Source organism: Populus trichocarpa, chromosome 11 (genome assembly GCF_000002775.5).
Source record: "Populus trichocarpa isolate Nisqually-1 chromosome 11, P.trichocarpa_v4.1, whole genome shotgun sequence".
In the NCBI taxonomy this organism is placed as follows: Eukaryota; Viridiplantae; Streptophyta; class Magnoliopsida; order Malpighiales; family Salicaceae; genus Populus; species Populus trichocarpa.
Genome location: NC_037295.2, coordinates 1,805,446 through 1,830,822, shown reverse-complemented (window position 1 = coordinate 1,830,822; position 25,377 = coordinate 1,805,446). Strand labels below are relative to the sequence as shown.

Sequence of the window (25,377 nt, the reverse complement as noted above, 5' to 3'; positions counted from 1 at the left end):
TTCATGCAATTAAAAAATTTATAAAATTCAATTTCAAACTAATTAAAGTTAATTAGTCAAACCCATAATCTAGGTCATGAACTCAATTGAGCTAGATAAATTTTTTTCATTATTTTTTTTATTTCAAACAGACATCTATAAAAATGAGAACCAACCAAAAACTGAGGCAATTGGATAAAAATATCAAAATGAAACAAATTGTGCTGCTTAATTAATAATTAACAAAATATTAAATGGTAAAATTAAAAAAATATTAAACAAGTAAAAAAATCCAATTTTAATGGGTAAAATAGGGGGGGGGACAAGTGCCCGAGAGCATATGGGCAGCCTGGCCTCAAGAAAAAGGCTCAGGTACGCAGCCTTAGAGCAGCCCACTCGCTTGCCCTGCTCAAAGGTCATCATAAAATCAGACAATGATGTTGCGGATCAAAACAAACTTATTTTCGGACATATTTCAACTCCAAAAACCCTTAAAAACACAGTAAACACATTGCAAAACATATTCTTGGTCTTAAATAACCCAAAAAGGTGCTCGAAAACCAACAATCAATCCAAAATCAAATTTATTTGTGGGCTAAGATTTACCATATAATGCAAGTTTATAGGAAAAAAACACTTAGGATAAACTCTTCCTATCAAAAGGAACTCATTAACATCAAAATAATTTTTTTTTGTGGTCTTGATAGGTGTAAATAATGAATTTCTCTTGTTATTATTGGAATCCAGCTACTTTTCCTTTCCTCTCTCAAACTAGAAAACAAAAAAAAAATGAAAAAAAAAATGAAGATTGAGAGCAAAATTGATTTTGTTCTTACTTTTTGAAAATTGAAGGGATCACATAGTTATAATTGAAAAAGTTTAGGGATTAAAGTGCATATTTTGCATAAAAACTTTATTTAAACCACTTATTCCCTCCATATTTTTTTATTTTGATTCCTTTTCTTTTAATCTAATTATTTTTTAACAAATTAACTCAAGCTAGATTTCAATTTGGCAAGGACAAAAAAAAATTAGGATGAAAAAAAAAATTCACGTTGGAAATTCACATTAAATAGTGAGAGAAACTACAATGTAATGTTTTGGAACATTAATTCCCCACTCTTTTTAGTTTATGGAGTAATTTTTATTTCACATGTTTCTAAATATTTATTTGATTTTTAAATAAAATGTATGAAAAGAATATGAATTTTTAATTTTTTCATCAATTATTTAATTAATTAAAAAAATATGTCAAAATATATAAAAATATTTCTTTAAGATTAAAATAATTTCTTAAGAAAAATATGTACAACATACAAATTTTGATAAGTAGTTGGAAATCTAAGTTTGAATCTTTTTGTTTGGGCTTCTTTTTCATGGGCTGCTTTTATGATCCAACCCAAAAGGACCCGTCGATAGTGGAGATCAATGGTGTTTGGTGTGGCGGCAGCAGCTCATTTGGTGTAGTGGTAGTAATGGATTCTGCTACTAATGCTGCTGCGGCCGCCAGAGTGAAGGTTTTAGGGTCTGGGACTTTTGCATTTAGTTCAATTCAGAGAAAGAGTTGATGGTACTGAATGCAAAGATTTAATGCTTTAGGATTTTGATTGAAAGACAATGAATTGCTTAAATCTAACAACGTTGATGTCCTCAAAATCTTGTCTTTCTAGCACTAGTCTACTCTCTTGTCACTCTTCTACCAACCCTTTTCAGCTTCCAAGATCATCTTCAAGATTCTCTCACGTGACCCCAATTCACTGTGGTCTTCGAGAGCTTAGGAATCGTATAAATTCAGTGAAAAACACACAGAAGATCACTGAGGCTATGAAGCTTGTTTCTGCTGCTAAAGTGAGGAGAGCACAAGAAGCTGTTGTTAATGGTAGGCCTTTTTCTGAAACTCTTGTTGAAGTGCTTTATTACATTAATGAACAGCTTCAAACTGAGGATATAGATATGCCTTTAACTAATATTAGGCCTGTCAAGAAAGTTGCTCTTGTTGTGATTACTGGTGACAGAGGACTTTGTGGGGGTTTTAATAATAATATAATCAAGATAGCAGAAGCAAGAATTGCTGTATTGAAGAATCAGGGAGTTGAATATACTGTAATCAGTGTTGGAAAGAAGGGTAAATCTTATTTTATTCGTAGGCCGCATATTCCTGTTGATAGGTTTCTTGAAGGAATGGGTTTTCCTACAGCCAAAGAAGCTCAAGCAATTGCAGATGATGTTTTTTCACTGTTTGTTAGTGAGGAGGTTGATAAAGTGGAGCTTTTGTACACGAAATTCGTGTCATTTGTTAAGTTTGTTCCTGTTATACAAACCTTGCTCCCGTTATCACCGAAGGGAAGGATTTGTGATATGAATGGTGTTAGTGTTGATGCAGACGGGGATGAGTTCTTCAGGTTGACTACAAAAGAAGGGAAATTGGCCGTGGAGAGAGATGTTGTTAGGACTGAAACGGCAGAGCTCTCTCCAATTTTGCAGTTTGAGCAGGATCCAGTTCAGATTCTTGATGCCCTGTTGCCTTTGTATTTGAACAGCCAGATTTTGAAGGCATTGCAGGAATCACTAGCTAGTGAGCTTGCTGCTAGAATGTGTGCTATGAGCAATGCAACTGATAATGCTGTGGAATTGAAGAAGAGCCTTTCAATCATTTACAACAGGGAGCGCCAGGCCAAAATTACAGGAGAGCTATTGGAGATTATTGCTGGTGCCGATGCCTTAACCTAATGAATTCATCATGTTAGTCCCTATACAACTCTGCTTCTCTCCACAATTATGCTTCTTTGGAGGTATAATTCAAGGGTGATTCCATAATCATTCAAATATGCTTTGTTTTAAAGAAGTTATTGAGACAAATGACTTTTTTTTTCCTTTTGTAACTCTCAAACTACTTGTAACAGCTCTGTGCACTATAAGAAATGCAATGTCTTTTAGAACTGAAGAGTTTTCTGCATATCTTTGTACCCAATTAATTTTCTCTAATATCTACACTAGTATTGTTTGTGGAGTTTTCTCTACAAGGATATCCTATAGAGGTCAGTTTCTGTTGGATGAGCCGATACGCAGATTATTTATAGCAGAACCCAGTCCTTTTCGCTGCAATGTAATTAGATTTACAAAGGGTTTCTTATCTCTTTCATCCATTTAAATTCTCCTGCTTCGTAATCCTGAATGGTCTCAAACATTCATAGTGCCAAATAAAGCTCTTATATTTTGGAGATCAAAGCATGGATTTCAGAAAACTGGTGTTGCTCATGCTCTGTCACTGAAATTCATCTTGGATTGCCAGTGCCAATTCAGAGAGCAGTATTACTGTAGTAGTTACCTGTTAAAATTATTTGAGATGCTTAATGCCAATGCAATGCAGCAGCCAAAAGAATCAGTTGCAGTGACAAGTTTATTCAGCCCTCGTGATGGAACCTGGCAGTCGAAGGACTCTTGTATTACTGTCAGCTTATCCATGATTGGTTTGCGACTTCGAACAACTGCAAAACCCTTCCTTTTCAGTGGCACTTTTTGACATCAAAAACCTTGTTTCAAACAGTAAGTATCATAATCCTTTTCTCCTTCCACTTTCCTCTGCATTCAACTATTTATTAGCCAAACTGGTATGAGATTGAGGTAATGAGTTGTGTCCAGAAGCTCTTTTGAAACGATGAAGGTAAGTTTAATATGCATCTGATTTTGTAGACAGCGAGACAATAGTGAAGATGTTAACCATTGTTTCTATTTGAACTTCCTCTGAGGCTCCTTTCAGCCTCGTATTGTTTAGATCACGCAGTTGTGGTAGGATTGAACAAGTGATGACATCCACCAGTTTATCGAGCGAAGTATCAATCTTTAGCGGATAAACTTCCTCTGAGATAGAGAGGGCGACGATTATTATATTTTTGGAAAAACTTTAAATTGGTCCCTCTACGACAAATATGGTTTCAATTGGATAGTTAAAGTATAAAATCAGGCAAGATTTAGCCTAAAATAGTCAAATGTCTACTAGTGTTATTTCTTCACATGATTCTGTCACATCCTTCATGCACGTCTCTTTTTTTGCGCCAAAATTAGTGCCGTTTACTTAGAAATTCAATTATAATCACAGAATTTCTAAGTGCTGTTAAATTAAATCATGCAATGTTGTGCAGAATTATTTCCTAGCAAAATACAAGAAATCAAGAAAACCATTGAAATTATGAATTTATTTGTTCAAACTTGCATTTAAATTTTGATTTTGGCACTAAAAAGTAGTTCAATTAAAAAATTAAGCAATGCATTGTTTTAGATTTTTCTTAAAAAAATGAATTAATATTATCTTTTTAAAAATACATTTTTACCCTTATAGTTTCCAATATTCTACTTTACAACTATAAGTTTTAATTTGTACCTCTGATAATAAATAACTAACAAAAAATAACCTTTTTAGTTTTTAAAATTTATTTTATTTTTCTTACTTCTCTCCCACTTTCTCCCTCTAAAATATGTTATATATCTCACATGAACATTTAAAAAAGACCCCAAAAACTAAATTTAAATATAGGGGTAGGAATGATAATTATTATGAGCTTAAATAAATAAAAGTGACGGGGGGATGCTTTTTATAAAAAAATTATATGATAATTATTTTTATTGTAATATTTATTTAATTATTAAGATTATACAACGATTTATTGAATTTAAAAATCCTAATTCTAGTTGGATTCTATTATTCACGAAGAGTTCTTTTCCTGTAAGGATTCTAGTGCTATTATAAAGGGATGTCTAGCTTGTTTTTTTTTTTTATTAGAGATCATTATTCAGAACTTTCCAAGCAAATTAAGTACTTCTTTCTTCTATAAACTGCGTCACAAACTACTACCATGCGTGAAAGTGATCATGAGATCGATGCCAAAAGCCTGAAGCAGAAGAAGTTACCGAACAACATGGATGAGGAAATAAATATGATAGAAAATCTGCCAGACGCCATGCTTCTGCACATCTTGTCTTTCCTTCCGGCAAAAGATGCCCTCAAAACTAGCATATTATCTAAGAGATGGCGACATCTATGGATGTCTGTTTCCAATCTTTACTTTGAAGAATGGAGACCTGATAAATTTGTGATGTTCATGAATTCTGCAGAAAGGGCGATGATGTGTCGTGATGTTCCAAGAATTGAGAAATTCTCTCTCTCAAGTCATATGTTAAATAGTGCATGTATTAATGCACTGATAAGTAATGCACTGAGCTTTAAAGTGCAAGACTTTTCACTTCGCCTTGTCTATGTTGGTGTGCCAATATTGTTACCTCATCACCTTTTCTCTTGTCCAACACTAACTGTTCTGAATCTAGAAGAAGTTACTCAATTTCCTTGCACTGCATGTCTTCCCAATCTGAAGAAGGTAAGATTGTCATGTTGTTTACTTCCGCATCAGCAGTCACTGTTGCAGTTCTTTTCCGGTTGCCCAAAATTGCAGAAGCTGATTCTGAATCGATGCTTTTGGAGGGATGCAAATCTTGGTTTTATTTCTACTCCCATGCCTGAACCGGTGGACATTACTCAACTTTCTTCTACTACATGTCTTCCCGATCTGAAGGAGTTGGAATTGTCATTTTGTCTACTTCCATATGGGCAGTCAATGGTGCAGTTCTTTGGTGATTGCCCAAAATTACAGAAGCTAACTCTGAAAGAATGCCAATGGGGGCTAGCAAAGTGTCTCTACATTTCTACTCCCATGCTCGAATCCTTGGTCATTTGTGATGCTACTTCGAGTAGTGGTTGTAAAGTCGTGATTTCTGGAGCGAATATTAAATCCTTCTCCTACCACGGTGATCTCACAACTACTTATTGTTTATGTTCATCCTCGATAGTTGATGCATGTATACATGTGAGTTCAAAAGGTATGATTGAAAGGGAAGGGAGAGAAAAAGAAGTTGCCCATCGTCTCCATAAGCTTATTATGGAGTGCTGTAATGTGAAACACTTGGAGCTATCACCTGATACTCTTGAGGTATGTTTCCAGTCGATTAGAAGTCAGTTAATTATGTCATTAGGACAGTGTTTCTTATGAATACGAGGTTGTTTTCTTCTACTTCTTCTTAAGGATTTAATTCATGTTAATCAAAGGGGAGTTTCTCGATTGCAATTATAAATTTCATGCTATTTTGTTTTTGGATTTCTAGGCTCTTGCTTATGCAGAAGAACTAGATCTTCCAGTGTTTCAGAGATTGACTCGTCTTGAATTGAAGAGGAAGAGTGTGGATTTATCTTGCAGAGCACTGAATAGATTGCTACAGAAATTGCCTCATCTTGACTGTCTTGATTTCCGAATGGTATGATTTTCAAGCCACCAAATAGATTTTGCTGTGGTTATCTGGGGTTAAACTTGAATATTTTGATTGAAATGTATGATTGATTTGCAGGGTATCTTCTTGTCTAAGAAACATAAAAATTTCGCATTGGATCCATTGCCTCCTTGTTTCTTGACACAACTCAAGATCATCAAGATCCACACATTCTCTTTAACTGACGAGGAATTGCATGCTGTCGGGATTTTATTCAGAGTTTCAACAGTTTTAGAGAAGGTGTATATTTCAGGTGGCAGGTTGAACCAGAATAAGATATCCATGCTCGCTAGAGAATCAAAATTTGAAATCATTTCCATGTGAACCATGCACCTGATTTGAGTTTTGACAGAAAATCCCATGTGTTGAGCCATTAAAACAACTTGTGCTTTTGCTTTTATTTTTCTGCAGTAGTACTTTAGGTCAATGGTATTTGTAACGGTTCTAGCTGTTCAATAGGGATATTTTGGGTCCGATTCTGCTACACGTTCTAGTTGTTCTTCAATTTCCTGCAAATATTTTTGGGTCTGATTCTGCTCCATGATTAGAGTAGGTTCTTCGAAAATTCATCTGGGATTTTGTTGTATCTTAATGTTTTTATTTATTCCATTGATGCACAAGCTTTTATTGCTGGTCTTCATTTAACTGCTTGTTTTTTAGGCTGTAAAATATTCCTTTGTGCTTCCTTTTTCTTTCTCGCGGTGGTTAAAACCTCCTCCTCCCCTATTTTCTTGAAGAAATTTAAAGGCTTGCAGAAATTAAAATCTAATTAGGACTTCTTGCACCCTTTTCACTTGCGCAAGGATCCCAAGACGAGTGTCTTGAAATTCAACGATGCAACAAAATCTGTTAATTGTGTTCATAAAATATGGCCACATCGGAGATGTAGACACTGAATGAGATGAATTATATAAAAAAAGAAAAAGAAATTTGCCTTTTTTTTAAACATATAATCAATTGAAAATAATTTTCAAAATTTTCCTCATCACAGCTCCTCACAGCTGAAAATCAAACAAAATTTTGGAAAAATAAACATCTACCACCTCCACCATTCACACTAGTAAAGAAGGCGCCTCGTATCCAACGGTGGTTAACAGCTCATATCTTTGACCTTTGATTTCAGAAATTGAAAGAAAATCTAAGACTGCATTCAAGGAGGCACAGGTCAAGTAATAAAAATGTTTCAGGCTTCAGATGTCCGAAAATAAAAAATGAGATTTTACTGCAGCAATAACAAAACCAACCTTTTAGGCTGAAATTATTTCTGTCAAACAACAACTGAAAGATACAGTGCTTAAATTTAGCCCCATCACAGGGGCTTCAGAGCAATCGATGTTTGAAAAATAAAAAAGGATGAACAAAATCTAAATTGTTTGTAAGTTGTTGTATCATGAGAACATCTGGCTGCTATTCCATTTGTGAAGAACCAATGGAAGTTGTAGAGGAGGAGCAAACACAAAGACTTCAACTTCTCAAAGAGAGTGGAAATTCACTTACTTTCGCTGTCATATATATCTGTTCTGAACATATATATCAAGGAAACCCAACAAAGTAATATAGAAGGCAAAAGAAAGAGTAATGTTTTCTACACTAGCAAACAGACAATTGTTTATAATTTCACTATCAAAATGCATCTTATTTGCTTCTAATTGGCTGCAATCTAATTGATGATGGGCAGGCAACCACATAGACACTACAGACCTCAGACTCTAACGGTCAAATCAAAATGGCATGAGACAGATTGCCTAAAAGGTCTGCATGCCAGTTTTCACTGAAGTGATAAAGAGAAAATTGTTGAATTAAGCTGTTATGAATTCAGGAAAAAGAAAATAATCATAATCATATAAAATGCAGCATATCATACTCTGCATTATACTTTGCCATCAGCAATGACATTTTGGTTCAGACAGTTTTTCAAAAAGAAAAGGAAATATGCATACTGAAGTTAGGAGATTGGCCCTGTTTCCATTTTCTTTTCAATGGCTTGATTTGCTGTAGTCATTTCCATGAACTCATTCGCAGAAATCTTCCATAGTTCTCATGTACTCATTCACATATACCCAGTGGAGCATGGAAAGAACCAAAAGTGGACAACATTAAACTGCAAAAGACCATGAAATGGATGTTTTGTGACCGTCAAAGAACCAGATTATCTAGAGGAATTATCTGTACAACTACAGCATGAGATTCTGACTAAACACTATACAGTTTGCCAAAAGTGCAATTAAGTGTTTTTGGTAAAGTGGTGCGGGTGCTTTTCAACTGAAAAGGGTATCAATTTGATAGTTTTTTAGGTGTTTTTCAATGGTTAACATCTTCACATCAAAACCATCTAAACACACCTAAAAGGCATTGATTTTGATGCTTTTACGACACACTTTGAAAAGCAATTTCAAATGCACTGCAACTGCATTACCAAACAGAGAGTACTACAATGGAACTTGCCTATCCAGCAAGTCAGCAACCAATTCCGATAGAGAGACTCATAAACAGAAATGTATTCCAATACATAATATTTGATGGCAAAGCCACAAAATAAAACTATGCAAGTGTATCTTCTTGTTCACTAATAACACATCCTTCAGAGTTTTTCAGCTTAAACATCTGTAATAGCCACCCCCCAATATCAGATTCCCTAACTTCTTGTAACCTCCCCATATAAGCCTAGTAAAAGATTCTAAATATTCAAGATTTAGCAGCAAAATCACAAAATGCTATGAATCATCCATCTATACCACCCTGAATCACAAAATGCTATGAATCATCCATCTATACCACCCTGAATCACAAAATGCTATGAATCATCCATCTATACTACCCTGAATCACGATGGTGTAACAGCTTCTACAACTATTAACTCCAATTTAAGAGTAGTATGACAGCATACAAAATACCACATATCTGACTTAACAATGTAACAAAAATTACTTGAAATTAAACTCCATATCTTTCTTCCATCTACTTCCATTACTCACCAAATAGCAGAAACGGAGGTTTATATATAATTTTATTGCAATTTTTATGAAAGACGCTCTACCTTCCACTCCTTGTATCCATTCTATTTTCTCAAATAAAATATAAACCAAGAAATAGGAACCCTTCAAACGAAGGCCACAGTCATTGAGAAGCAATAAATTTAAGGACCAAAATGAGCATATTAAGGCATTCAACACAATGATATGACTGCTCAAACATTCACAAGCCAGAATCACATAGCACTAGAATCAAATTGCATTACGGAAGAACAAGAAAAACAAAAAGGATACACCAAGTAAAAGCCATGAGCAAAAGCACCAACCAAGACAGCCGTGAAAAGACGGTCCCTTACAACAGGATTCTTACGCAGGGTGAGTCGAACTGAAAATATTAAAAAAAACAAACAAACTCATCATTAAACACGAAAATGGACAAACCCATTTCAAGAAACATAAAAAAGTTCCCTTTTTCAAGAAACATAAAAAAGCTTACTTAGAGGAAGAACAGGAGCATAGACAAGAGGAACCAAGAACTTGATCGGGGGTCCATTTTTTTTCCTTCTAATCGCTGCTGCCGCCTCCCTTCATCAGATTCATAAATAAAATCAATTCAGCAATAATATATAAGCATTTACATAACCTATGGACTCATACACATGTCTCCGGCAAATAAAACTCACGGGTTGGTGGGATCAGACGGTGAAGCCATGAGAGGAGGGGGGCTGGACAGTGGGATACCTGCGATGGCTGAAATTCTCAAATCTGAGGAATTTCTACTTTGTTTCCTCTTGTTAGTTTGGGCTGAAAATTGTGCTCTTTTTTCTTCTTCTTTTTTGTGTCAATAGTAAGGACTGTAAATTCATGGGTTGGGTTTGGGCTCCATTCACCAAAATCAATCACTTATTGAAATTAATCTAATTACTTTTGGGAAAAAGATTTTCGATTTTATTGAAATAATGCCTGGAAATTTGAGAAAACTTGTTTAATAATTATTGTTTGTTTCTTGGGAATATAAAGCTTTCTCTTTTTCTATTTCATTAGTTAGAAAGGAAAGCCAATAAATGTTGTCTTCTAAAACCTTCCACTTTAAAATACAAAACTTTTGTTAGATTTACCTGTTATTTTAGATATATCTGGTTAATATGCACGAGGAAACATTTCAAAAACCTAATTTTATTTATTTTTGTGGCAATTAAAATGAATATTTAAAAGAATTCTAATGATTTAAACTCTTGAGTTAAAAATGTATTTCTTAAAGAAATTTTCTCTTTTCTTTTGCATTTATTTGCAGCTCATAGCGGTGTGATATGTGATTTATATTTAAAAATTCTAATAATTAAATAAATTAATAATTATTTGTGCAAATAAGCTAAAAAATCATTAACAATAACGAGAAGCAAAACTAAAAAAATTTAGAAATAAACGTACATCAAAATATTTAATTTCGCAACATGAAACATTTACCAAGATATGTCGAGTGAAACCAAAAAGAAAAATCAATCACACGAAAGGGTCTAAAATAAACAATTATAATTAAAAGAATGAGGGTGAAAATCAAAATAAAAAACAAATTAAAGGACAAATCAAAATAAAAAGTGTCAAATCTAAAAAATAATACACCATAAACTTTGATTGAATAATGAAATTGAAAACAAATAAAACTTTAACAAAAAGATCAAGGAAAAAAATAAAAATCAAAAGAATAAAAACTAAATTGAAAAAAAAATATATAAAAAATTATAATTAAAGGACTAAATTGAATAAAAACTCTTATAAAAATGGCCAAGAAAAAAAATTAAAATCAAAAGAGAAAAGACCAAAACTAAAATACTAAAAACAAAAAGGATAAATGTGTACCTTTTGAGGTATGAGAGAGAAAATAAATGAATAGAAAAAAATAATTACCGGTAACAAACCATATATTAGTCTTCATCATACACCATATCAGGAAGAAAGAGGGTTAGGTGTTGCTTTCAAAGACATGATATAATAGCAAATTTTACCACAGATAAACATCACACACTCTACCAATTATTTTAACTAAAAAAATAATTATTAAGCATAAAAAATCCAAAATTCCTTTAATGATTACATACTCAACAAAAAAAATTAAAGTAAAAAGATGAAAATATCCCTAGATAGATGCTTTACCTTTTTTTTCCGATCCTAAAAGCAAAATTGTTATTTTATTGTTCTAAAAATGAAAAATACAAAAATAACCTTGGTTAACAGTTTTGATTTTTTTTACTCCAAAGATAAATAAGTCATTGTATTGTTCTAAAAAAAAAACCCTTTTAACAATTTTTTAATGATCAATAGACCATTTGAAAATAACGAATTTTTTCTTCAAATGACAAAAGCGTAATTTAACTGTCGCAATAAATAGGTTTTTGTATCTACGTGCACAATGATCTTCACAGTATTTTTGCTACTCACACACACGTATTACATACTAGTTTGATTCTTAGCGATTTTGAAAAGGAGAATAATATATAATTATTTTTAAGATTTTATTTAATAAAAATGATTTTCTAATATTATATTAAAGATTTAATTATCAAACGATCTTCATCATTTTATTCTATCTAATTAATTAATAAAATTAAATATAATGTATTTTGAGTTAAAATGATTTGTTGAAAGAATGTTTTAAGTGTTCATATAGGGAGAGAAATGGGAGGAAATTAAGTTAAAGAGTATTTGCGAAAAAAACAGAGAACAAGAAAGGAAATGGAGTTTCGAATTTTATTTGTGAATCATTAACAGTTTAAGCTCCCCTCTTGCATCTCGAAAATGTTGTCTTTCCCGGTCATCAGACACTGCAGTTCTTTGATGATTGTCTCGCACTGGAGGAGTTGACTCTAACAAGTTGTTCTTGGAACAATGTCCATGCTGTCGGCATTTTTTCATTCAATCTAAGGAAACTGGAAATAAGAAATGGTGGAGCAGATGCACTTGTTGACACAGATGATGTGGATGAAGTGGATTGTTCAAGTTCTTGCAAAATTATTCTCGCAGGATGTCTTCTTGAATCATTTTCATTCTAAGGTGAATCCAAAGATCATTTTACCAAATACTTGGAGCATCCCCAATAAGGAATTAAAGCATCTATTAAAATATCAAGAGAGTGTGGCCATGGAAAGACCTTGCTGATCGTGCTGGTGTGTTTCTAACAGGGCTTTCTAAAGTGTGTTGCCTACAACTTTTCGATACAGCAGTTGAGGTAAAGCATGCACTTCTTACAGCTAAATGGTTATTAACACTTGTTGCCCCCTTCTTTTGAATTTATCGAAGCTGTACTGGAGCATGTTATATTGTTCTAGGCCCTCATTTATGCAAAGGAACTCCTCGCTAGGCTGCCTGTTCTCTGTAATTTGTCATGTCTCACATTCCCCCATTAACCGTTGGAGTTTCATTGCAGAGGATTGCAGAAAATACTCCAGCATGCAGCTTGCGTCAGAAGGCATTGAATTTTCAGGGGTAACTATGTCAGGCGACTACTTTTCTACGTATTCTTATGAAGTGTATACCATTGCTACAAGAGCTAAATAGTGTCCTGTGATTGACATGCAGGGGTTTTCCCCGGAGACACTTGATGTGCGAAGTGAATGGATGTTTGATCCTAAATGTTTATCAACACTTAGATGGTGCACAATCTGTGATTTTTCTAGACTTCAGAGTGAGGTAAATGCTGTTGAGATGTTACTGTAAAGCGCGACAGTCTTGAAGAATCTTCTCATTGCCTTGCCCTCTGGTGATGGCAACGGGGATCTACAGGACTTGAAGGGAGCTAGTGTATTGAATCAACAGGTGAATATTTTCTGTAGTTGAGCCATAAGGTTCAAAGCATCAATCTTTGGCTTAAAGAAGTCGAAGAAACCTTCGAGTTGCCTCCTTGTTTGTATACCTGTGAATCACTGACTATGTTGAGTATAGATATGAAATCTGATCACAAGCTTCCTTCTCATATATTTCTTTCGAGTCTCTAAACATTGAAACTTTGGAATGCTGTTTCACTTGAAATTTACTCCACACAGCGGCTTTTCTCATGTTGTCCGATTACAGAGGAGCAGATCATACATGACTGCAGATGGGAGAATGTGCAGGCTATTTGCATTGATGCTCCCATGCCAAGAGAACTGAAAATAATAGATGAGATGGACAGTGATGATGATGGTGATTCAAATTATGAAAATGATACAAACGATAGTCAGCATGATGCTAGTTTTTGTCAATTTGATACTTTTCTTTTGCCCTACAAAATTATACTGATCATCCAAAAGCAATTTCTACCAGTAGTTTCCAATGAATAATAATAAAAAAAAACTGATCATCCAAAAAATAATAATCAAATTGCACCCAAGTTGAAGTGTCATCAGAATGGTTAGGGTACAAGAATCAGTTCTCCAGTAAATGGAACTTGATTTCCAAAAGTTGAAACATGTGCAGTAGAAACAATTCAAGTGCGTTCTACAACCAAGTGACTAAAAATCATATTCCCTCGTGCCCTTCGAAGTTCAAATTTGGACAACTGGGAAAGTTGTGTGCAATCAATATGACCAGAAAATGCTCAATCGAAATTGATATTGCCGATCTCTGACCATCTAGGGAGGGCAAGTAGCTGTTGATGAATCTCGTTCGTCTTGTCTACACCCTGATCCCTACGCGCAGAACCAGAATAAATTATATCCATAGATTCTAATGCTGTAGCATTCTTTAAAAGAAAGCCAACTGCATCCAGCTCCTTTTCATCACCACCAAATCTTCCGACTTGAATGAATTTGAGACATGACAGGAAACAAGGTGGAGATGGGTCCAATGTCCAATCTTCTCGACAATTTGAAGGAACCTTAGGCATGCTGACCTACACATTCATCGTGATTCAATTACTGACTGAAGTCACAAATATGGAACTTGACAGCGAGAAGTGGAAACTTGTAAAGTGCAGAGAGTTACCCCATAAAACTGAAGAGCTATAAGATGAGGAGAGTTGTAGATGATGTGCCAAAATCCATCACTATGAAGATTTGACTCCTCTGATTCAAACAATAAAGAGGTCAAGTTCCTAAATTCAAGCGGGAAAGCAAGCAGCTCAGGTGCGTCATCCAGAACCTGCGAATAAAGAAAAAACTGCATCACACCTGTGAGGCCCGTAGATCACATAGGAGCTTAAGGGAAAAGGGGAAGCAAACACACATCAACAACATTAGTTGTTAGACATAAGGATTGAGCACTAGAAATTCCTTCAAGGAGCTTAGAGGCACGGTAGGCAGTTTGCCTCGGTTTGTCAGCAGCGGAAAAAATAGAAATGCATGTCTCGACCACAGAAGATTCATATAAGCAATAGTCATTTGAAAGTGTGCCGATGATAGTAAAATCGGCGAGATGAGTTCCAAAAATCCTGACATGACATCCACCTAAAGAAGCCGGACTGCTCTGACAAGGTTCATGTATGTCCAAGCTCTGAAGTTTGGGAGCAGAAATGCTGACAGCCACGAGATTCATCCAATTGCACTCATGTATTTCCAACTCCACGAGGTTTGGGAGACTGAATAGTTGCTGGGTTGAGTGGTCATCAGTAAAGATAACCTCATAGAGGTTCAATATCTTCAAACATGAGAGGGATATTGAAGAAGGAAGCTTGAGAATATATGGCATATTTATTTCCAACTCTGTCAATGTTTCGCAGTTAAATAAGCAATGAGGCAAAACAAACGATGCTTCGAAATCACGAAGTTCGAGATATAAATCCTTGACGTTACGATTTACAGCGGCAGAAATCCATGTACCAACCCGAGATGGATCGTCCTTGACTTCACATGAGAGATAGAATTGTACAATATTAGAAGGACCACGAAGAGCAAGAACCCTATCCACAAAATCCATGAAGAGCTTTCTTTTGGGAGATTTCAGACCAAAAAACGTGAGGTTGGTCGTGGATTTCCACAGATGTAGCCACTTCTTTGATAATATGCTGGTTCTAACAGCAGCTTCTGTCGAGAGGAACGACAGGATATGTTCAAGAAGAGCATCAGGTAAATTGCCAATGCTTTTTTCACCAGAATCGGTTTCCTTTTCTGCCTTCAACTTCTTTCTTTTGGTTTTGCGAGTCAAAGATTTGGCCTTCATAGTCTAGACTTCGCCTAATGCATGAAATGAACCGTCAGGTTGATCATCAGGACTCATTACATTCCAAAATCAACTTTACTACAGCACAGTAACATGAATATGTTAACCATAACACAGGAACATGAATATATTCGATTTTTTGCACATTTAACGCTAAAAGAATGGAGATTAGATGAAATTAAACCAGCAGCCTAGGCAAGATAAAAACAGATTTGACCACAGTTATGTGATATCTTGCAACATATCTATTGCAACAAATTCACCTTCTCTTAATCTTGTTCAATAATTTATTATCTTTCACCACTAATCTATCAACAAACTCATATTATTTTATATTTAATTTTATTTGAAAAAATAATGTAGTGGTTCAAACTTCAACGAATGATTTTATATTAATCTTTAACATAAATAATTTATCAAAAGAAGAGAACATAATAAAAATTCAAATACACAAACTCATAATACATGCAAAATATACTTTTCTCATGTTAATATAAAATGCCTTGAAAGGTAGGTTATGGGATATATTGAATGGCCAAACCATGTAAGGAGAAGATAATAAAAGAAAAAAAAACCTAACGATAGAGAAGTTGAAGGATTTGCAGTCGAGATGAAGAAATACCAAGGAGTAGAAACAGAAGCCTTTATAAAACTTGGAGGTGGTAGCTAGGGCAGGACATAAGAAGTTACCTTTATATGGCTACCAAACTGAAGTGAGAAAAAGAAGGAAAATAAAGGGAATTAAATTTCTTGTTTGGTTTAAGGAAAGTGAGGGTTTTCTTTATTTAGATATATTGATGAGAAAAACAAAATAAAATAAAATAAAAAACGATTTTTTAGAGGATTCCATGAGCAATATTCAATCAATTTTTTTTTTAATTTCTTTCTAATTTGGTGCATGTAAAGATTTTATATATTAAGAAAAATAAAGTTAAAGGTATTTTTTATTTTTTTATTTTCTATTTCCCTTTAATTTCCTTTATTTTATGTTCCCAATTTTAGCATCCAAATAAAGGAAACGATTGAATTAGAAAGAAATTAAATTTAAAAACAGAAAAAAGGATGATCAATGGGTAATTGATTGAGAATTGGAAAGGGTTATTTTCTTGGTCTGCGGTTGAGATTTAATTGCCTTGTTTCTTACGAGGAGTCGCTGGTGGATGGAAACGACAGCGTTCCTGGTTTTCCGCGGGAAACGAAGAGCCCGGTGACTAAGCGACGTCGTATCCAAGCAAAATCAATTTTATCTCCATTTGCCACTCCGAAATCAATCAATCGATGATATAAATTAAGCGACATGGTAATTTTCTTGGTCCGCGGTTTGAGATTAATTGCCTTGTCTCTTTCGAGGAGTCGCTGGTGGATGGAAACGACAGCGTTCCTGGTTTTCCTCGGAAACCAAGAGGCCGGAGACTAAACGACATCGTCCGATTTAGGTAATTAATTTAAACAGATTTTATCAAGACATTGTTTGTTTGTTCAACTTGTTAAAAGATGGTTGTTGGCAAACACGGTCTAATCCAGCGAGTCAATCTCAAACTAGATTTAAAAGTAAATAAGACATGGAAATAACCCTAAATATTGGGAATAAAAATATTGAATATGAATTTCAAATTAATATATGATTCAATTTTAGATTTAATTAACTTAAATTTGTTCTGAAACTATAATAAAATTATCAAATTAGAAGATAATGGATTGAAATATCAAACACGATAAAATATCAAGTACAATCCTAAATTCTTAGCAATTTTTATTTTATTATTTTTAGCTTTCAATTATATATAAAATATGAATAACTTGCTTTAACAATTATGAATTTGTTTTTAACAAAACAATAGTTCAGTTAAAAAACATGCTTTCACTAAGATAAATAAAATATACATTAATAAAAAAAAATGATTTTAAACTTGAAAAACATATGTTTTGTACTTATTTTAAATGACTTACATTCTTAACCAAAAAAATATATTATTTTATAATTAAATAAGAAATTTTGAAGAGCTACACGTGACATGAGATAAGATATTTTAATATACAACTTTATCTTAACTTTTTAATATACATATTTATCTCAACTTTCTGGCTCAATCTTTGATTTAAATCATATCAATTTTGAACTCTATTCTTTTTTTAAATCAACTTATTATTATTTATTAACACAAATAACTCTCGGATGATTGATTTTATTGAACACACATATCAAATTTTATTTTGCAATAAAAGATTTTTTTAATGAAACAAAAAATTTAAGAAGACTATATTTTCAGATTTAATAATAATATCACCTGAACAATTTTTTTTTTAATTCTCAAGAAAAAATTAATCCCAACGGAGAAGAAGCATGCAAACTAGTATGACACCAAGGCATCGTCTACAGCATAATTTTAGTAACTATTAATCAACATAAGAGGTGGTTTATTGGCAAAACTTTAAGTTAAACAATCTATATAATATATCAATTGAGAAATCTTTAAAATTGTAGGAATAAACTTCTCTTCTTATAGTTCAAAAGGATTAAAGGAAGTATAATCCAAAATAAATAGTCAAACGAAATTTAATCTGCCAATTTCTGACCATCCTGGGAGCTCGAATAGCTGCTCGCGAATCTTCCTCTGACCCTCTGATCCGGTGGTCGAACAAGTAATAACCATATCATCCAAAGCTATTGCATTCTTCAGCAACAAGGCAACTGCATCCAACTCATCAATAAGACCTACGAAATCACGTATCTCAATGCATTTCAGACATGACTGGAAGCAAGGTGGCACTGGCTCCAATATCCAGTCATCCTTTGCACAATTTGTAGGCAACTCCTCACTTAGCTCGATCTGCACATTCACCAGAATCATGTGAACCCATTAGATTTGTAAACACGAAAGCTTGATGATAACATAATATGGAAATCAAAGAGTCCAAGATGTTACACTAGAGAAACTAAGAGCTTTAAGATGAGGAGAGCTGTAGAGAATGTGCCAGAAGGTATTACAGTAGTGAAGATCAGGAATTCAAAAAACGACTCATCAGATAATCGTATCGAGGTCAGATTCATGACTGTAGGTGTATGGGCAAAGAGCTCGGGCGCGCAATCTAGAACCTAGAAAAAAAAAGCACAAACAAAATTTTTAAAATTTAACGCACTTCATTGAAGAAGCATCTATAAGCAATGTCAAGTGGCAGTAATGGTCTTCTGGATTAAGAACAGTTAGAAAATAATATAAATTATATTTTAATACCTTATCTAATAAATTTAGCTTTTTAGTTGAATTAATTAAAAACACATGGGAGAATTAAAGGCTAAGAATGCTCATGCTACTATTAATTTCCTACAAAAATATTGCATCACAAATAAAATCAAGAGGCTTTTTATGAACATTTCAAGCAACTGGATTGAGAAAATAAAAGGTGAAAGAAAAGAAAGAGAAAGAGCTAGGGAGTGACAGATACAAATAAGAATATTATCCATTGACCAGATAGAAGCTGATGCAAAACGGAGAAGCAAAAATACCTTTAAAACATCAGGTGTCAGCGTTAAATGTTTTACAGTAGAGAGCCCTACAATATGCTTATAAGCACGGTGGGCAATTTCCCTTGACCTCTCATAACATCCATAAACATGAAAATATGCCTCAACCAGTGATGATGATTTAAATAAGCAATAGTCATCCCAAAATCCACCACTGAAAGAAAAAAAGGTTAAAGCAGTTCCAAAAATCATGACATGACAAGCATCTGAACCTCTCAAATCGTTCCTATGCATTTCACAAATGTCCAAGCTCCGAAGTTTGGGAGCAGAAATGGTAATGGCCTTAAGATTCTTCCAGTCGCAGTAACTGATCTTCAACTCCTCGAGGGTTCGGAGATTCAATATTTGTTGGGTTGAGTCCTCATCGGGAAAGACAACGTGTTGAAGGCTCAATATCTTTAGACACGGGAGAGAGATTGAAGAAGGAAGCCTGAGAACACCATGTGAAGTAATTTTCAACTTGGTTAATGTTGCACAAGTAAATAAGCATAGAGGGGAAACGAACGATTCTGATTCTCCCCCCTCGTAAAAGTTGACACATAACTCTTTAACATTACGATTTACTGCAGCAGAAACCCAAGTTCGAGTTCGAGTCGCATCATCAATTCCACATGAAAGAGTGAATTTTTCTATATTAGAGGAGTCTCGTAGAAGAAGCACTCTCTCCACAGAATTCATGAAAATCTTTCTCATAGCCTTACAATAACATTGATGAAACTCAAGATTGGAAAGGGACTTCCACAGATGCTCCCACTTCCTAGACAATATGCTTGTTCTAACAGCATCTTTTGTTTCAAGGAAGGACAGTATGTGTTGAAGAAGAGCATCGGGTAAATCGTTTATGCTTTTCCCGCCAGAATCATCCATGTCCTGTTCTGCACGCATAATTAATTAACTCAATATTAATTATTACAACGCAGAAAATAATTACTTTACTATTCAGATCAAGATTTGATGAAATTATTCAGATTTAGTCCTATAAATAAATAGCATAATTACGATTAAATCCTAAGACAATGAGGGGTTTAGCAACGAAATTCAAAGCTGAAATATCACCATCATCATCATCATCATAACAACAACAAAAACCGAACTGAAGCTTAGATAATAGCCAGAAAGAAAGAAAGGACGGTTTACATTTAAACCCTAAAACATTAGCAATAACTAACCTGGAAAAATTAGTCAAAAAATGTACCGAACCCTTGATAGATAATAGCTGGGGAAAAAAAAGAAGAAGTGAGAGATTTTACGTTGATCAGCTACTCCACCGCTCTGAACCCTTGATAGATAATAGCTGGGGAAAAAAAGAAGAAATGACAGATTTTACTTTGATCAGCTACTCCACCGCCCTCCACGCACTGAACTGAAATTGCTTGTCCCTTTTGCTTTTGCTTTTGCTTTAGGCGAGTCATTGGAGGACTGGAGGTCGTGCTACAGTCAATGGAAGCGGCAGCGTTAAGGTAATCAAGATAGCCAGGCGGGTGGATGAATTTGTATTATTATTATTATATAGGCATAAGAATACTTGATACTTTTTTTTTTTTTCATTTGCATGCTCCTATTTATGTCAAATTGTAAAATGCATTAATAAAAAAACATTATTTGTTATTTACTATCATAATTAACCTTTAAAATAAGATAAATAAAAATATATGATATATAAAGGAGTCAATGTAATATTTTCATATATATTTATATTTTACTTTTACTTAAAATATTAGCTTTTCATTTAAATATTTAATTGGAATATCAACAATTTTTTTTATTTATTTGTCGGTTTGTATAATTTTATTGTAAGGTTTTTTTAATATTTTTATTAGAATGATTAAAGCGTTTTTTGTGATTAAAAATAAATTTATTAAGGTTTTTATTAGTCATGCTCACTTTTTTTTTAATCTTGATTAATATTTTAAAATTTTTTAATTAAAGGCCTTTTTTTTAACTTTTTTTTACAATATAACGTGTCCTTCTCTTTTATTTTTTTAAATTGTTTAATTCATTATTTTTAAAATAGTAATTAATCTTGTTAATTATTTTTCTAATTTTAAAATGTTTCAAAGAGATTATTGTAATTTGTTTTTAAATTTTTCTTGTATATTTTGCATATATAAATTTCATTTGCAAGATGTATTTATAAACATAAAATTTGTTTATTACTAGTAATCAGAATTAACCTTTAAAATAAAATAAATAAATATAAATATATAAAAAAAATAACAGTCGAAGTTAAATATTTATATTTGCATGTATCCTTTTCTTTTACTACAAATATTAGCTTTTACTTTAATATTCAATCATATTTAATTTATTTTGTTAAGGATAAACAATATCGTTTTTTCATTTTCATGTTTTTTTTTTCAATTAGATCTTTTCATATTTAGCTGCCTAGAATCTAAGATTAGAAGTTTGATTATGGAGTTTTTATTTTGAAAAAAAATTGATTTTGGATTGACACTTGATTTTACAAAAAAAAATGTTTTGATTTTTTTAGTTTCTAAACTATTAGAACTAAAAGGACTACAATTAAAGACTAGAGGGAAATCTATTCCTTTTTAGTCTAGTAAAAGAAATTTCATGCTCGAAAATGAGGGAAAGGGAGAGAAGTAAAAGCAATTCCACTCGCTGGTGCGTGGTTTGCATTTGTCAGCCTTTTCTCTTCCCTTCTAATCACTTTGGTCCCTAAACCTATAACAACTTCTCAATTGAGTTTTGATTTTCAATTGACCCAAACCCAAGCCTTCTTTTTTCAATTTAGTCCCCATTTCTCTAAGACCTCTTCAATTTAACCTTGAATTTCATCCAAATAAGGTCCAATAAAGGCCCGACATTGGGAAAGAAAGAGAAAATTGAAAAAGAAAGAGATAATTTCTATGTCTCGAGTTGTTGGGGTGCTTTGATTTTTTAGTAAATATTAAAAAAAAAAGTTGGTGACACGTGCCAGCAGAGTAAATTATAAACTAGTCCTTTCTAGTTTTGGAAAACCAATAAAATAGTTCCTCTAATTAAAAAAAAAAATTAATTAAATATTATAGAAAATAAAGATTTTATAGTATTGAAGCCATAAGTGTTAAATAATTACAATATATGGAAAAGATAGATTAAAAAAATGAAAGATAAAGAAAAATAAAATTTTAAAATATTTTTTTGAATAAGTGAGAAATTTTTTATGGTTTTTTACTTGGATAGAATGTAAATTTTCACAAATATATATTATCGAAATAGAAGGTGAAAATTATATTATTGGTACAAAATTACCTTCATTAAAAACTCTCTGAACTGATATTAGTAATGTTAAAACGAAAAAGGATCAAAGTGAAACATTACAGAATTTATAGGGACAATAATATACAATAGCCAACAAATAAATCCATCCTATCCTCACTCTCATACCCCCTCCACCTCTCCCTCTTGACAAATTTTAATGATCCACGCAAGCTCAACAGAATGTGGAGAAACAAGTGAAGGAAAGGAGCTTGGATTGAATTGGTATTTGATTTCTTTCTTTCTCGTTTAATTTATAATTTTCTCTTGTTTTTTTTTTTTTTACTTTTCCATTTGATTCAAAACCCATTTTGTGGCTTTTGCATTGAAATTTGAAGTAAGAGACTAATATTTGATAATTGATTTGATTGCAATTGATAGATTGGATTGGATTGGATTGTATTAGGATATTTCATTTTGTTTGAACAAATTAGAACCAATTATTTTGGAGGAATTAGGAGAGAAAAAAGAAGGAAAGAATGGATTTTCAGATGATGAGAGTGCAAAGCCTCTCTGAAGGGGGCATAGCAGAGGTGCCAGCCCAATATATCCAGCCCCCTGAGGAACGACCGCCCATTAGTGATGACCTCACAATAATAGATAACAGTGATGAAGAAAATGTCCCCATGATTGATGTTTTTGGGTTCGACTCGGAGCAGAGGGATACTGTTTGCAAACTAATTGGTGATGCCTGCGCCCAATGGGGCGCCTTCCATATTACCAACCATGGAGTTCCATTTGAGTTGCTGGACCAGATTAGGGGCGTAGGGTTATCTTTCTTTAAAGACTGCCCCGACAAAGATAAGCTCAAATATGCCTGTGATCCCAATTCTCCTGCTTCTCAGGGGTATGGCTCTAAGATGCTGCGCCCTGAAGCTGAAGCTGAAGCTGAAGCTGAAGCTGAAACCTCAACTGTTTTGGACTGGAGGGACTACTTCGATCACCATACCCTACCACTCTCTCGCCGTGACCCTTCTCGCTGGCCCCACTTCCCTTCCAATTACAGGCAAGTTGTGGCACATTATAGTGATGAGCTCAAATTGGTTGCACAGAAGCTGCTGGGGCTTATATCAGAGTCTCTGGGACTGCCAACTTCTTGCATTGAGGATGCTGTCGGGGAATTTTATCAAAACATTACTATAAGCTACTACCCTGCTTGTCCTCAACCGCATCTTACACTGGGTCTTCAGTCCCATTCTGATATGGGTGCCATCACACTTCTCATCCAAGACCATGTCGGGGGCCTTCAGATTTTCAAAGACTCTCGGTGGATCACTGTCCATCCTCAATCTCATGCTATTCTTGTTATATTGGCTGACCAAATGGAGGTAATTGAACCATTACTGATGTTTTCATTTTCCGCTATTGACATGCTTTTTTGGTGCTCTTGTTGGCTTAACTGCAGTTTTTTCTTAATTTTTTCCCCGTGTTTTCTAACTAACGTGGACAGGAAGGCGATGAACTGTGTTTATGTATCTGATTGAATTGAAGCTTTTGCTTAATAATGCTAGATAGTAAAACAAAATCAAGAGGGAAAAAGGATGCGTTTTGATTCTCATGTACTCATGTCTCATGCAAGTTAACATTTTGCGAGATTTTCGCAATCATGTGGGTTCGTTGTGAAATCTTGAATCTATCCTTGTGGAGTCTCTATTAACATGCTGCCACATTCTTAGCCCGCAACAAATGGTCAAAACCAATGGTTCTCGTATAAACTACCTTCTATTTCACAAGAAAATTTTTCCACTATAGCTCTTTCCTATGTAATGGTTGGATTTTGAAAGGTCAAAGTGATGGGTATTTTCCATTTGAGCTCTTATCAGTTTACCTTCTACAAAATCTTATATCCATTAATGTGCCACCCATGTGTTTAGTCATTTTGTTGCTTTAGTTGAAATACACTTTGATCAAAAGTTTAATGGGAATCACTTTGCCTGTAGATTATAACCAATGGGAAGTATAGGAGTGCTCAACATCGAGCCATTACAAATTCCAGCAGTCCACGGCTCTCAGTTGCCACCTTTCATGACCCGGCCAAGACGGTGAAAATATCCCCTGCTTTTGAGCTAACTAGCAACTCATCCCCGCCCAAGTACCGTGAAGTTAAGTATGGAGATTATGTGTCATCATGGTATACCAAAGGCCCAAAGGGGAAACGGAACATCGATGCCCTCCTCATCAATAGTTAGATCTTCCCCGTTTTCATGTTGACCTGTTCTGTTTTCTTGCTTTGATGGGAAAAAGGAATTTATTAGGATAAGCATATGCCTCTACATTTAATCTTTCAGGATTTTTGTGTTTCATTGTTATAGTGTTTCTCCATGGATGTCTTTGATGGTGTTTCTCCTTTAAATATTTTTTGGGATTGGACAGTTTTTGTTTTTTCTAGTTTTTTTTTTCAGCTGCTCTGTTCCTCCGAAGGTTGTCTTTCCTTGCCATGATGCCTTTTCATAGAATATTTTGTGGCATATTGTGATATTTTGATCCCATAAGCTATTCCCATAATCTTAGCTGTACTAAGAATTACTCCCATATTTGTTAATATAAAAGGTTGGAAATCTAAGAATTTGGGTGAGCTCAAATTGACAAAAATCTCGTGTATCTATTTTGGGCTTGTGAGACAGGCAACATTTGGTTGCTCATAAAATCTCAAGACTCGTGTCATTTGGGATAGCAATTGACATTTTGACATCTTCGAAATACCCATAATATGTTTGAACTTTGGTATTATATTATATTTAAGGTAAAAATTGCCTAAATGTATATACTACCGGCTCTAAAACACTACCATGTGCAAATAAACTTTTTCAGAGATTCCTTGATCCGCCATATCAAGTTTTATTTTAAATAACATAGGTAGAAAAAATAATTTTTAAATTAACACAGTTAAACAAACTAAGAAAATAACGTTAAATAACTTTTAATTTAATTGTTGGATTGAATTAAAATTGACAAAATTCTCCAGGTAGAAAATTGAAAAAGCTTTAAAATAAAACTTGGAAGTTACTATGCAGGATTTTTTTTTTTCTATTTAGCTTAGAACTTTTAATAGTGTTTTATTATTTAACTATTAGTTAAATAGTTTAAATTGTGTTTCTCTTCGTAATACAACTAACTACGTTGTGCTATTTTTTTTATTTTTTTAACTATGCTAGTTTATAAATTGTTTTTGCACTTGTGATATTAAAAATA

The 25,377-nt window shown here is 33.7% G+C and overlaps 6 protein-coding genes across 12 annotated transcripts; 3 read left to right on the top strand and 3 right to left on the bottom strand.

The window, feature by feature from the left end:
• The first annotated feature begins 1,413 nt into the window (after positions 1-1,413).
• Positions 1,414-2,923, top strand: LOC7485426 (ATP synthase gamma chain, chloroplastic). Its single transcript, XM_002317167.4, has one exon. It carries the CDS (start codon positions 1,597-1,599, stop codon positions 2,707-2,709), a length of 1,113 nt encoding a protein of 370 aa, XP_002317203.2. The 5' UTR covers positions 1,414-1,596; the 3' UTR covers positions 2,710-2,923.
• Positions 2,924-3,058: 135 nt separating this feature from the next.
• LOC7485532 (F-box/LRR-repeat protein At3g59210) lies at positions 3,059-6,926 on the top strand. 2 transcript variants are annotated; one of them, XM_024611670.2, is made up of 4 exons: positions 3,059-3,525; positions 5,427-5,960; positions 6,133-6,282; positions 6,373-6,926. In XM_024611670.2, the coding sequence occupies exons 2-4, from the start codon at positions 5,487-5,489 to the stop codon at positions 6,616-6,618; spliced, it is 870 nt and encodes a 289-aa protein (XP_024467438.2). In that variant the 5' UTR covers positions 3,059-3,525; positions 5,427-5,486; the 3' UTR covers positions 6,619-6,926. The 2 variants fall into 2 exon arrangements, with proteins under 2 accessions (XP_024467438.2, XP_002317202.2); XM_002317166.4 differs by having other exon boundaries at positions 3,059-5,960.
• Positions 6,927-7,489: 563 nt separating this feature from the next.
• On the bottom strand, positions 7,490-10,238 carry LOC7485425 (uncharacterized). The gene is made up of 4 exons (XM_002316567.4): positions 9,950-10,238; positions 9,763-9,851; positions 9,561-9,651; positions 7,490-7,814 (listed from the first exon to the last, which is right to left on the bottom strand). The coding sequence occupies exons 1-4, from the start codon at positions 9,976-9,978 to the stop codon at positions 7,784-7,786; spliced, it is 240 nt and encodes a 79-aa protein (XP_002316603.3). The 5' UTR covers positions 9,979-10,238; the 3' UTR covers positions 7,490-7,783.
• A 3,361-nt stretch (positions 10,239-13,599) lies between these two features.
• On the bottom strand, positions 13,600-16,099 carry LOC7485530 (F-box protein At3g59000). Of its 2 annotated transcripts, none has more exons than XM_002316566.4 (4): positions 16,021-16,099; positions 14,466-15,412; positions 14,226-14,381; positions 13,600-14,133 (listed from the first exon to the last, which is right to left on the bottom strand). In XM_002316566.4, the coding sequence occupies exons 2-4, from the start codon at positions 15,396-15,398 to the stop codon at positions 13,840-13,842; spliced, it is 1,383 nt and encodes a 460-aa protein (XP_002316602.3). In that variant the 5' UTR covers positions 15,399-15,412; positions 16,021-16,099; the 3' UTR covers positions 13,600-13,839. The 2 variants fall into 2 exon arrangements, with proteins under 2 accessions (XP_002316602.3, XP_052301169.1); XM_052445209.1 differs by having other exon boundaries at positions 15,974-16,051.
• Positions 16,100-17,829: 1,730 nt separating this feature from the next.
• Positions 17,830-20,400, bottom strand: LOC7485424 (F-box protein At4g09920). 4 transcript variants are annotated; one of them, XM_052445172.1, is made up of 5 exons: positions 20,252-20,400; positions 20,094-20,140; positions 18,907-19,799; positions 18,328-18,495; positions 17,830-18,229 (listed from the first exon to the last, which is right to left on the bottom strand). In XM_052445172.1, the coding sequence occupies exons 3-5, from the start codon at positions 19,789-19,791 to the stop codon at positions 17,945-17,947; spliced, it is 1,338 nt and encodes a 445-aa protein (XP_052301132.1). In that variant the 5' UTR covers positions 19,792-19,799; positions 20,094-20,140; positions 20,252-20,400; the 3' UTR covers positions 17,830-17,944. The 4 variants fall into 4 exon arrangements, with proteins under 4 accessions (XP_052301132.1, XP_024436773.2, XP_052301131.1 ...); XM_024581005.2 differs by lacking the exon at positions 20,094-20,140 and having other exon boundaries at positions 20,175-20,400; XM_052445171.1 differs by lacking the exons at positions 20,094-20,140; positions 20,252-20,400 and having other exon boundaries at positions 18,907-20,013.
• Positions 20,401-22,297: 1,897 nt separating this feature from the next.
• Positions 22,298-24,557, top strand: LOC7485529 (jasmonate-induced oxygenase 1). 2 transcript variants are annotated; one of them, XM_024581698.2, is made up of 3 exons: positions 22,298-22,410; positions 22,567-23,513; positions 24,126-24,557. In XM_024581698.2, the coding sequence occupies exons 2-3, from the start codon at positions 22,665-22,667 to the stop codon at positions 24,372-24,374; spliced, it is 1,098 nt and encodes a 365-aa protein (XP_024437466.2). In that variant the 5' UTR covers positions 22,298-22,410; positions 22,567-22,664; the 3' UTR covers positions 24,375-24,557. The 2 variants fall into 2 exon arrangements, with proteins under 2 accessions (XP_024437466.2, XP_024437468.2); XM_024581700.2 differs by having other exon boundaries at positions 22,306-22,410; positions 22,644-23,513.
• The last annotated feature ends 820 nt before the right edge of the window (positions 24,558-25,377 follow it).

Bases quoted from the DNA above. Each gene is read 5' to 3' on its own strand.
- LOC7485424 (XM_052445171.1), bottom strand. From the start codon at position 19,809: ATGCGTGCAGAACAGGACATGGATGATTCTGGCGGGAAAAGCATAAAC. The intron at 18,496-18,906 runs GTATTTTTGCTT...TTTTTTTTCTAG, and splicing joins TGACACCTGATGTTTTAAAG to GTTCTAGATTGCGCGCCCGA. The intron at 18,230-18,327 runs GTGTAACATCTT...GTGAATGTGCAG, and splicing joins TAAAGCTCTTAGTTTCTCTA to ATCGAGCTAAGTGAGGAGTT.
- LOC7485426 (XM_002317167.4), top strand. From the start codon at position 1,597: ATGAATTGCTTAAATCTAACAACGTTGATGTCCTCAAAATCTTGTCTT.
- LOC7485529 (XM_024581698.2), top strand. From the start codon at position 22,665: ATGGATTTTCAGATGATGAGAGTGCAAAGCCTCTCTGAAGGGGGCATA. The intron at 23,514-24,125 runs GTAATTGAACCA...CTTTGCCTGTAG, and splicing joins TATTGGCTGACCAAATGGAG to ATTATAACCAATGGGAAGTA.
- LOC7485425 (XM_002316567.4), bottom strand. From the start codon at position 9,978: ATGGCTTCACCGTCTGATCCCACCAACCC. The intron at 9,852-9,949 runs GTGAGTTTTATT...AATCTGATGAAG, and splicing joins CCGTCTGATCCCACCAACCC to GGAGGCGGCAGCAGCGATTA. The intron at 9,652-9,762 runs GTAAGCTTTTTT...TAATATTTTCAG, and splicing joins TGCTCCTGTTCTTCCTCTAA to TTCGACTCACCCTGCGTAAG.
- LOC7485532 (XM_002317166.4), top strand. From the start codon at position 4,833: ATGCGTGAAAGTGATCATGAGATCGATGCCAAAAGCCTGAAGCAGAAG. The intron at 5,961-6,132 runs GTATGTTTCCAG...TTGGATTTCTAG, and splicing joins TATCACCTGATACTCTTGAG to GCTCTTGCTTATGCAGAAGA. The intron at 6,283-6,372 runs GTATGATTTTCA...ATTGATTTGCAG, and splicing joins ACTGTCTTGATTTCCGAATG to GGTATCTTCTTGTCTAAGAA.
- LOC7485530 (XM_002316566.4), bottom strand. From the start codon at position 15,398: ATGAAGGCCAAATCTTTGACTCGCAAAACCAAAAGAAAGAAGTTGAAG. The intron at 14,382-14,465 runs GTGTGTTTGCTT...CTTTATTCGCAG, and splicing joins TAACAACTAATGTTGTTGAT to GTTCTGGATGACGCACCTGA. The intron at 14,134-14,225 runs GTAACTCTCTGC...ATGAATGTGTAG, and splicing joins TAGCTCTTCAGTTTTATGGG to GTCAGCATGCCTAAGGTTCC.